At 27.3% G+C, this 12,644-nt stretch overlaps 2 protein-coding genes across 2 annotated transcripts; one reads left to right on the forward strand and one right to left on the reverse strand.

The window, feature by feature from the left end:
- Positions 1-4,847: 4,847 nt before the first annotated feature.
- On the reverse strand, positions 4,848-5,040 carry BDBG_16407 (uncharacterized protein; the record flags this gene model as incomplete). The annotated part of the gene is made up of 1 exon (XM_031724367.1): positions 4,848-5,040. A coding segment is annotated over one exon (192 nt), but the record flags the coding sequence as incomplete, so codon positions are not given.
- A 5,098-nt stretch (positions 5,041-10,138) lies between these two features.
- Positions 10,139-10,689, forward strand: BDBG_16408 (uncharacterized protein; the record flags this gene model as incomplete). Its single annotated transcript, XM_031724368.1, has 3 exons — positions 10,139-10,272; positions 10,356-10,526; positions 10,580-10,689. Coding segments are annotated over 3 exons (415 nt in total), but the record flags the coding sequence as incomplete, so codon positions are not given.
- Between the last annotated feature and the right edge of the window lie 1,955 nt (positions 10,690-12,644).

Below are 12,644 nucleotides of genomic sequence, written 5' to 3' on the forward strand. Positions count from 1 at the left end.
TTTCACATAATTTTCTTCAAATTAGAAAGTTAGTATTATTAAAAATCATTATCTGATAGAGTATCTTATCAGCTCAGTAGTAATTTTGTGATTATTTTTCTTTTATTGTCTGCATTCTGATGACTTCAGATGTCAGAAAATTTCATCAGAGTTATGATTAATTCATGATGAATGTTTCTGAATAAAGTTATAGTGATTATTATTATTATTATTATTATTCTTCAATTATAGATGTATGCAGTCAGAGACTATGACATCTACCTGAGAACTTTTAGTTCTCAGAGTTTTTCCTATATCTGTAAAGTTAACTATTATACATTCATCAATTTCAGATATGCAAAATCAGAAAATTCCAGCTCAGAATACAAAAACTGTTTACAAATTGCAGTGTTTTAAACATCTTCTGATACTTTGAAATCATTTGACAATATCATGACAAAGGAAAAGAGAACACAGTCTTAAAGATAGACACATTAAATAGATAGATAGAAAGGAATTGAAAGAAAAAGATAAGTAAAGAGAGACTGTAACAAAACAAATTATTAAAAGATAGTATATAGCTGTTTTAACAGACTATATCTGATTGATTTCCTCCTCTTCATATTCAGATATTTCTGAATTTAGCCATTTTCTTGTAGCTGGCGAGGGAGTGGTTGAAATTATATTAGGGTTTAATTCCTGTCTCAGCTGAGAATAAGAATCTCATATTTAATTGATTTAAATCATACTTCTCTTTCAATCTGACTCTGAGACTATTGGATAATACACAGTGCATTACAATATACTCAGGATTCTCATTTGTATTGCAGAATGAGCATTCTATTGAGTCAAATCTATCATCAAATCTTTGTATATAAGATTTAAAATAGCCATATCCTAGTTTCAGCTGTATTATAGATGAGAATATTTTCTTTTTACATTTAATTGAACAAGATTTCCACTTGGGTTTTATTTCAAATCTGGAATAATGTATACTCTTTTGTTTCTGTCAGCTTTCATTTCACTTGTCTAAACAAGATTCTTTTATTTTTCTCTTTATAAAAGACCAGGATACAATTTTTTAAATAGATCTACTTAATTCTGCATTCTCTTTTACAGCTGAATCAGCCAATTCATCACTATGAATATTCATATAAGCAGGAACTCAGTGCAGATGAATTATCAGCTTTAATATTCTTCTTTTTTGAATTTTCAAAACAGAGTTTAAGATCAGTTCAAGATTCATTTAATCATTATAAATCTGACTATTTCTAAGTCTTTTTAAAGCAGCTTGATTATCAGAGAATATTTATATCTCTTTCAAACTATTTTCTCTTTTATAAGATTTTATTTTAATGAGTTTGAAAGTGTTCACTATTGTAAATAGTTCAGCATGAAAGACTTCAGATTCACAGCCTAAATTTCAGAAATCTGAGATAAAATTGATATTATCTTCAGTATAAGCAATGTCTGCATCTAATCTATTCAAATTCTCATTTTTTGAGTCATCTGAATAAATCAGAATAGATTCTTTTATATTTCTTTTATATTGATTGTAAAAATTCTCTTCAAATGCTGTTCATATTCTTTCTCTTTAGATAGTTCACTTATTTATAAGTCTATAAGAGATTCAAGCTTTTCTCTTCAGAGAGATAACTTCAACATTTAAAGAAGAAAATTGATTTTTAATCAGAGAGTATAGTCTGTACAGTTGAGAAGACATTTTCTTTGAAGAATTATTTTCATTTCAATCAAGAAATCTATTTCAATTCAGTTCATTTCCAGAGTTAATTGATAAAAGTGAAGAAGAGACTCTTTCTCTGATTATATGATTTAAGCTCATCTTTATAACTCTCAGAGTGTAGTTCATACAGGCCTTTTTAAAGCTAATAGCAGAAGAAGGAATTGAAGCTTCAATTTTCATTACTTTAATAGAAGATGATTTGAATGCTTTCAGAATTCTTCTCAAGAATCTGTTTTACAGACTTTGAAAGAGTTCAGTGAAATTCTCTTGATTATTTCATCAAACTTAAACTTTATAATCAGCTACTGATATAATACAGGCTATATATAACTGTCTCATAGTCTGGAAGAATAGATCTCTCTCTGTATTTAATAGTCTGATTATGTTATTTAATAGTCTTTCTGTCTTGACAGTTCTTTGTTGAATGTGATATTTAAAATTCAACTTGAAGTTTAATTATACTTCTAATTATTTAATATTAACACTGGGTTTAATCTCTCTATTTAAAAGAGTTAGAGATAGTTCTTTCTCATTGAATCTAGAAAAGAAATGAATTAACTCAGTTTTATTCATATTAAATTGAATTTGATTGATATCTGCTCTAACAAAGATTTTCTTTACAGCTTCTTTAATTACTTTCAAATTCTCTTTGATAGTTTTTGAGCTGTAGACTAGATCAATATCATTCACATAACTTGAAGATTGCACTATTCTTATATTTCTATTTTTGAATAGATATGCAGTGTATATTGCAAATAAAATAAGTGAGATTGAAGATTCTTGTGATACTTCTATTTTTATCTCAATCTTGTCTTATTTCATTCCATCAAAGAGAAGTTGTATAATTCTTTTAGACATAAAACAGTTAACTCATTTTATTAGAGAAAGTGATAGTTTTAACATCTTCAAAGTCTGAATTAACTTTGACTTTGAAACATGATCAAATGCTTCTTTTATATCAATAAAAACTGCAGTTGAGATCAGATCTTCATGCTTTGCTATCTGAATATCATGAATAACTGAGAGAACAGTGTCAATTTCAGAACACTGTTTTCTATCTCTTCTTTATTCACTGAATAACAGAGAATTACTGATAGAGCTTATAAAAAATAGTTGAGTAGCTATTATCTTTTCTAAAACCTTTTCTAAACACTTTAATAGAGATATTACTCTATATAACTTGAGAATTGAAGTTTTTCTATTAGATTTTATAAGAATCACTTCAGTGACTTCTCTCCAGCATTCAGAATAATATTCATTTTTCAAGAGATTGAAAAAGAGCTCAAAATATTTATTCTTTAAGTAGAAGTATGTATTTTGAATAATCAAGTGATTAATTGAATCAGGCTCTGCAGCAGTTTTAACTGAACTTGAGAAGATAGCTGACTCTAATTCATCTTGAGTAAGATCAGATCATTCTCAGTCATTTTCATTAATATAGTTGAGAAGTGATATATTCTCTTTCTCTGAATCTGAATCTGATGAGTTTTGAAAGAGAGTTCTTATAAAAGCTTGACATTTTTTCTCAAAAGAGTTTGCTGTATATAATTCATTCTGAAACTCATATTCTAAGATTGAAAGTTTTGCTACACTTCTTGTTTTAGTATAGTTAAAAGCTTTAAAAACTTCTTTTTCTTATACTTCTTCAAGAAACTTATTTCAGCAGTCTGTTTTAGCTCTTTTAATATCTGAAAAATATTTATTTCTGACAGCTTTGAACTCTTTATCAGAAATTATATCATTCTTTCAATCTCTTCTAGCAGTAGTCAATTGTTTTCTTTTAGATGTGATATTCTCATTTCATTAAGATTTTGAATACTCAGAAGACTTTCTCTTTGAAATATTGTCTTTAACACTTAATAGAATAATAGATGTAATGAGCTTCACTCTAATCTCAAGCATTTCATTTGAGATGTCTTGATCAGGATTTCAATATAGCTCACTCTGTCTTTCAGATTTTAACAGTTTTATGCTTTCTTCAACTGTCTTTTAGTCAGTCTTTTCAAAGTTAAACTGATTAGAGAGAAGAGGATTTTCACTTACTTATTTCTCACTCAGTTCAATATCAAATTGAATAATCTCATGATCTGATTCTGATGTCTCATTTGAATCAATAAATCAGTTTACAAGTCTTTTTTTTATTAGATTTTGTGATATGAAGATTAGATCTATAATAGATTTCTGTTTCATATCTTTTCTAAAGAATGTTTGTTGATCAGACTTGTTAACTAAATCTATTAAATATTTAAAGATTCATTTCATCAGATTATCAGCTCTTACTGATCTTTTACATTCTGAATTTCATCAGAGATGATGTGCATTGAAATCTTCTATAATTATAGAGTTTCTTGACAAAGTTATGTTCAGAAACTCTCTATTAATTGTTCAGATATTATTATTTTTCTTCAATAACTTTTCATTATAGATATTTATGAGCTGTATAGTATCAAACTTATTCTCTTTATCTATAATATCACTCATCAGAATATCAGGGTCAGACATGATATTAAATCTTAGATTAAATTGATATCTTGATCTCTTTCTTTCATAGATCACTACTCTTGACTTTATCTCAGACTTTTGAGATATAAAGCAGTAGTAGCTTGAATAAGAAATGACATATTTTTGCTTAGCATCAAAATTCAGCTCCTGAAGCAGTATAAAATCAACTTTTTATTTAAATATAATTTGAAGATAAGAATAAATGCAATTTGAGTTTCTATTCACATTATTTTAAATAAATGTGATTTTTAAAGAGTTTTTAAACATTTTTTATTGTTTTTATTGTATATTTATACTAAAAGAGAGTAGAGTAGAATCTAATCACTATCATCAGATAGTAGATTATAACTATTCTGAAAAGTAGAAATCTTAACTTCTTATATTATATCTAGTTTATTATCAGAGTTATTTCTCAATTCTCTAATCTTAACAGAAGTTTGAGAATTCAAGTTCTATTTATATTTAGCTGAAGAATTAAAGTTTGAAGATTTAGATAGTTGAGAGTTTCTTCTTTTGAAGCTTGCAGTTGTGAGTTTACTGACTTAACTATTCTCTTCAGTTCTAGATTTGCTTTGAGCTTCATCTTTTCTTCAGTTCTTTTGAGTTCTTGAAGTAAATATACATTCTTTTGAGCTAGATGCATGTTTTTCTTTGGAATTAGAGTATTTAAGTAGAGTGTATTGATATATTTCATCTTCTTTTAAGCATGTTTCACATTTATACTCACTAGTTTTGTGATCTCTGACATAGAATACACATTTTGAGTCTCTGAAACAGAAGATTGTAAAGTATTCATATTTTTGACAGTTTAAACACTGTATTTGAGCTTTGAGATTCATTCTTGAGTCTTTGTATTTATGAACTCTCATTTTCAAATCTGCTACTCTTACTTCAGAGATCTTTAACTGTTCAAGTATCTTTGTATATACTAGAACAGAGGCATTTCTTCTACTTTATCTAAACTCAATTGAATTTAGTTATACAGTCTCTTTTCTCAGTTGAATAGAGTTATATTCTTCTAATTCATTTTTGAGAAGTAGCATTTCTTCTTCATAGTCAAAAATTTCAACTGAAATATTATGAAGAATAAATTTATCTCACTTTTCATCTCTTTCAGATAGAATTATTGTGTTTAACAAAGATTTTACTGCTGATTTTCAGAGATTCTCATTCTGAATAAGAAATTCTGCACTGAATTCAGGCATTGTAGTCAGAATGATAGAGTTTTCAAAGAAGAATAGCTCAATTGAAGCTATAACTGATTTTTAAACTTCAATATCAGTCATTAACTGAGAAAAGAACTGCTGATTAATTTCATTTCTGATTCTGAAAATGAGATTTGAGTTTAGCTTGTTTCTTTGTAAGATGTTCTGATTTGAGACTTTGAGAATAAGTTTTTTATTTCTGAAGATTTAAAGGTTTTTCTTCTTTTGTATTTTTTTCTTCACTTTTCTATGAATAAAAGTATGAGCATTATTCATCTCAGTTTTCTCAGGATTTTGAGCAGATTTTGAGATAGCAGATTTAGAGACAGTAGATTCAGCTGCTTGAGCATATGTTTTCTTCTGATTCAAAGAAGAAGAAGAACTAGAAAAAGAGAAAGAAGAATAAGATAAGAAGTCAGTGATTGTACTAGGAATTTTCAATGTTTTTTGAACTGTGTTTGAAATTTCAAGTTTGAACTTGATCATCTTCTGTTGTTGTCTAGCCTGAGTATAAAGAATTAACAGAACTTCTTCATTCATCTCACTCAGATACTGCTTTTCAAGAATCTTGCTTACTTTTTCAAGTTTCTGTATTTCAAGAACTTGTTGTTTCTCTATTTCTTCTTTCTTTCTTCTCTTCAGAATTTCAATCTCAGAAATGCCATTTGAGAAAGCATCTTTTTCCACATTAACTGAGTGTATTTTTAAACTCATTATTCTCACTCAATGAAAAGTTGATCAGACTGTTTCAATTGAGATATGTATTGAACTCTTTTAAAAAGTTGATCAGACTGTTTCAATTAAGAGGTTTCTAAGTCTATTTTCAATTGAAAAGTTGATTAGACTATTTCAAAAGAAGAATAAAAGACTTTTATATATAAAACACCTGATTTTTTTCACACTAGTTCAGTAACTAGGTTAGATTTTTGAAGAGAATCTAATAAACTAAAATTAATTTTTGAGATAAATCAATAAAATCTTTACAAACTCTTTCTTGAAATACAGTGAGGAAAAGTATGATATCAATTGATATTAAATCAGATAATATAACAGTTTTTGAGAGAAAAACTGACAAAAAATAAATCAATTTTTTACAGAAAAATTGATTAAAATTATTCAATTTTATTCTAAATTATTCAATTCTTCTCACACAACAAGTGTGCAACTCAAATCAGTTAATAAAGAGTGTAAAAAAGAATTAAGTATTAATAAAAGCTCTTCAGTCACTGAAAAAGTAATTCTTACTTAAAAGAATATCAAATTATGATAGAAAATAGCTCTGTTTTTAATTCTTTGTAAGAATATTATATAAAACTCAGAGAAAAACATCTTACTTTTTTAAGAGAAGTAAAAAACTATTTTTAAGATCTTTTTTTGCATTAACTGCTGCAGAAGAATGAGATAGAATTTGCTAAGATATGCACTACTATATACTCTCTATCAAGACTTTCTCTCTTCAGAGTCTTGATATTATAGAGAATATAAGTCTGTTTCTATATAATAATATAAATATTGTCAGCAGGATGTAGAGAAACTGGTTATTTATCTCTTAAAATAGAAGACTTTGTTAATGATTATATCAATATAGAGTTAATTCTCAAATTCAATAGAAATCTAGTATTGCTGTTCTCAATCTCTTGCAGAATCTATTAAATATTGAGATATTAAAACTAGATTTAATATATCTCACTATGCAGAGATCAAAGACTCAGTCAGATCTTGAGATATACTGAATTTATAGTTATTAATATACTGTTGACTTGTTCTGTTGACTCATTGTCTGCTGATTATATATTGAATACTGTTGCTGAGATATCTTTTTGTATTATTCTGCTGAGAATGAGCCAGATTGAGATGAGTAGTATGAGAGTGAGACTGAGTGTTGATGTCTAGATACACTGAAGACAGATCATGAAGATTACACTTCAGAAGTGTCTGTTAATTATATACTTGATATTATTATCAAGATATCTTTTTGTATTTTTCTGCTGGGGATGAGCCAGATTGAGAAGGATGATATGAGGGTGAGACTTGATGTTGATGTTTTGAAACATCAAAGATGAACAGGGTTTTCACAGAGATCACTTCTCAGATATCTTCACAATTACAGATCAGAGATCTTCCAAAATTGAGAAGATTGATGCATATGACTAGGTCTCTTCATCTTACAATTTGTATGGCAATTTGGCCCGGGATTGTGATGTGATAGAGGAGAATGGGGGATAATCTCACACAGGAGTTTTGAACAACATCTGGTTCATGTTTGACTGAATAACTTCACCACCACATGAGGTATGCGGTCGGCGATGGGGTCAAAATGCTTGTATGATTGAGGGCTTTTCGATGGATCTATCGGCGGGTTCTTATTCAAAAAATCGAGCGAGTTTGTGGTAAAGCGGATGTTTTTTGAGTTATACTGAAGTATTCGTATTTGTTATAGTGATTATAGTAGAGAGATAACTCTTCAGTAATCTACAATGTAATCTATTAATAATTATTTCATAGTTCATCTTGATATTTGTGTTGAGTTTTTCATAAATTTCATGACCTGAAATTAGATATGAAGAATGAAGTAATCATTTACTATGATTGAAAGAGAGCATTCTGTATTAAATTGTAAACAATATAGACTTTATAATTCACAGTGATTTCTTAAAGAGTTTGTGAATGTTCAATAGAAGTGAAAGAAGTGAAAGAAGTGAATTCAGAAGATATAATAAAGATTTAAGAAAGATAATAATTTATTTTTAATAAAGATAATAACTGATCACTGATATATATAAGAAGAATTATTATAAGAGAAAATAATCTTCTTTCTTAGCTTAGGTATAATTTTAGTACTAACTCAGATTGAATATCATTAATGTATAAAAGTAAATAAACAATCTTTTTATTAATCTCTGTCATATTTCTTGAAATATATTAATATTGTGAAAGAGAGTATTACTAAATTACATTTTCAGATGATATTATTCAAAATATATTAATATTATAAATATTCATGTTGAAAAAATGTTGATACTTATACATTATAGTGATTTGTAAATCATGATTATTAAATATATAAATATATATTATTTCTGACATTTATTACAACTTATACAATAATTTTTGAAAACTCAAAATTAATTTTAATTATTAATAATTATGAACTTACAACTAACTAGTATAAAAAGGAAAAAACTTTTTCTACTTATCATCTTTCTTCTCTTTCTTATTCTTCTTATTCTTCTTTATAATTCACTTCTTATTCTTATTCTTCTTCTTCTTCTCCTTATCTGAGATGATAATTATCTCAAAATCTTTCTCTACTGTCTTCTCAGAGAAGAGTTTCTGCTACTCTTTCTCAGTCAGGTCAATCTGTACCTCAAAATCCCATATTTTCTAATCTGCTATCTTGGGTTTCATCTCAGTGATAAGCAGATTGATATACTGAGAGAGCAGGGCTGTCTTCTCAATATTCTGAATTATGAAGTGCATTTGAGATCTGAACAAGGTCTCAATCCTCTTCTTCTCTATCAGCTTCTGCTAATCAATTAGAGAACAGAAGTATTATTAAAAATCATTATCTCTTAATAAATAAAAAACTTATCAGTTTTAACTTTTTTATCTTCTTCTTTAATACTCTCTCAATCTTCTTCTATCACTGCTTATTTACAGTATCACTCTTCTTCTCTCTTTCTCTCTTTATCTTGATCTCAAATCATTCTCAGAACTTCTTCTGATCTTATTACTACTGTATAAGACTCTTCACTGTCTTCTTTTTCAATCTCTCACAGATGATGTCATCTGTATTATTTCTATACTTAGTTCAGTCTAAATCTATCAGAAGTGTTACTTAAAATTGTTATTATTCTACTCTCTTACAGAGTCTCTTTAAGATATTATAATATGTCTTACAATCTGTCTTCTCTTACTTAAATGTCTTCTTCTTCTCTCTCTTCAATCTGTGACAGTGCTTACATGCCTTGATGATTCACAGAACTGCAGAATATTTGAAGAGAAATGACATAATTAATTTCAGTGATCATTGAAGAGAGGTGAAGGCAGAAGAGACAGCTAGAAATAATATAATAATAATAATGATAATGATAATGATGATGATAGTGATAATAGTAATAATGATAATAATGATGATAATAATGATGATGATGATAATAATGATGATGAAAGAAGAAGTGCATTAAAATATATTACTGACTTATTAAATATAGAGAGACTTAAAGAAAATATTAACAGCTTTTAGAGATGTATAAAAACAGCTACAGTGTTGTATAGTAACATTATCTTCATTCAATGCATACACTGTTGATATTCTTTGTATGCAGTTATTATATAATCTATATCAGAGATACATGCAGGAAACAGATCTTTGTTACTAGAATAAATGATTGCAGCAATTCTCTGTTTTCATATTATAAAGATAAGTTATTCTCATTTCTTTCTTCTCTCTTTTCTCTTCTTCAATCAATCACTAATTTCAAGCTGATATGAAAACTATTAAAACACTCTCAGAAACTCTTAAATTGAAGAGTATAGATTAATCAAATTTCAAATGTAGAAGAAATCAAATTATCTTCTACAGATTCAATTATTCATTCTCTTCTTAAATAAAACAGTAGTTGCATTCCCTCTCTTCTTCTCTCAATCAAACAAAACATGGTCTGTGAAAAGTGAGTATCATATCAGATTATAATGATCAACACAGTCTCAGTATGCAGAGCTGCATACATGCAGTGCATGCTGAACTGAGAGACTGTGTGAGTTGCAAATCAACAGCAGTATCTCAGAGAGAGTCATACAGTGTGAAAAAGCTGCAACTCTCAGTTACATGCACAGAGAGTGAATCACTGCAGTAAGTATATATACATTGTATGAAAGTAATGCTTTTTAATAACACTCAGTCTCTGATATTATGAAAATAGAGTCTCTCTGTGAGATCTGTTATTATCAGAAGTTAGAGAATCTTATATTTCTCAAGATCATCTTTACATGCCTTATTCATGAAATTAATGAGAGAAATCATCAATTTCAGCATTCTGTTCTTGATATCATTCAAGTGATAGCAGAGTTCACCCTGGCCACACTTTTTAAGTGTATGTTTTCTAATTATTCACATTTATACAGATATATACTGATTATTTATTAGATGATGTTAAGACAATGACTCATTGCAGCTGTGTTACTCTCACTGTGAGAAATACACAGTTGATGATAAATATTGTGAAGACTCTGAGAAGTGAGTATTTTAAAAGTGCTGTGACTCTGCAATCTTGATTTTTTTTGTTTTTATTTTTTGATTTTTTCTTTTTCTTTGCTTTTTTTTTTCTTTCTCTTTCTCTTTTTTTTTTTTGTTGTGATTTTCTTTTTGTTTTTATTTTATTTTTTGTTTTTTTGTTTTTTTTTTTATATATTATATTTTTTTATAATTAAAATTATATGAATTATGATCTGTGTTCAGAAAAGTAATAATATTTGATAACACTCTCTGTTAAATTTTTAATAAATGAGTACTATGTTATGATATTATGTAAGTGAGAAATGATTTTATAATCTCATTTGATGCCATTCTTAATAATGAAATCAGAATGAAAATGTGACTAAGAATTCAAACATATTCTTTATCTGAGACTAGTTTTTCATTTGAAAAGTAAATCTGAAACCTTTAATATTTGAAATAATGTGATTTGAGATTAATGTGATGAACACAAATCATGATCAGAAGTAATACTTTTAGACAACATGATAACTGTAAAGTTTGATTCTGGTTTCAGACACGGTCACACGGTCAGTCTACTTTCAATTATGATGAATAATTACTTCATTCTTCACATCTGATTCCAGGTCATGAAATTTATGAAAAACTCAACACAAATATTGAGATGAACTATGAAATAATTATTAACAGATTGCATTGCAGATTACTGAAGAGTTATCTCTCTGCTGTAATCACTGCAACTTTATTCAAAAACATTCATCATGAACTTATTATAACTCTGATGAAATTTTCTGACATCTGAAGTCATCAGAATACAGTTAATAAAAGAAAAATAATCAGAAAATTACTACTGAGCTGATAAGTTACTTCATCAGATAATGATTTTTAGTAACACTAACTTTCTAATTTGAAGAAAATCATGTGAAAATGATCATGTATCAGTACTCTGATTTCACAACTCTTATCTAATAACTTCTATGAATAATTACTTCACATATATATTTCTGAGTCTTTCTCTTTGATCAATTGAAAACCCCGAATTCTGAACACTTTTTCAAATGCTTAATTCAAATCTTTGTATTTCATATTGATTATATCTTCAGTTCAATCTCAAGACACACTACAAAGTTAATATATAATATCTAGAATCAGAGTTGAAGAATTATTAAAGAGTGTCTCTCACAGTGAATACATGAACTAGTACAAACTATCTTACATTTATGAGAGTTATATGTTATCATATTAATGAGAACTGAACTTATTAAGAGATATTAATTGAATTTAAATCATTGATTAGTAGTCATACTGAGGATTATATAACAGAGATATTAATAACAGTGATTAAAAATGACTATTGAGATATTAGTCTCAGTCTTCTTATAATTATAACTGATAATGCTGTGAATAACTACACTATGATGAAGAGCTTAGAGTAAAAATTGACTTTGCATTTCTGAAATAATAAACAAGATCATATTCTCTGTATTGCTTATAAGATTCAATTTGTGATATAAACACTGATAAAGAATCTTAACATTGAGATGATGAATAATAAGATAATTGATTCTTGAAATGAGAATGAGATGAAAGTGATTACTCAAGTAACTTTTACATTCATTTTATAAAAGATAATATTTTTTGATAACACTTTTTAATATTGCTTTTTGATAACACTTTTTAATAACACTACTGTTAATTTTGAATAGATTAACTAATAATTTAAATATCACAGATTTGAAACATTGCTAATATGCTTTGTATCTCTTCTAAATAATAATAATAATTTCATAATATTTATTAAATAAACAAATCAGTCATATCACTGAATATGATACAGAATGTTAGAACACAGTAAAGTTCAATATATAAAATAACTGTTCAGACTCTTTGATTATATCAGATGATTGATCATTGAGTGTAATACTCTAATTAAGAAAAGATTCAGATATTGAAACTTTCTGATATGAAGTAAACTCAGTTAAAATATGTGATTAAT

This window comes from Blastomyces gilchristii, assembly GCF_000003855.2.
Source record: "Blastomyces gilchristii SLH14081 genomic scaffold supercont1.2, whole genome shotgun sequence".
Lineage (NCBI taxonomy): Eukaryota > Fungi > Ascomycota > Eurotiomycetes > Onygenales > Ajellomycetaceae > Blastomyces > Blastomyces gilchristii.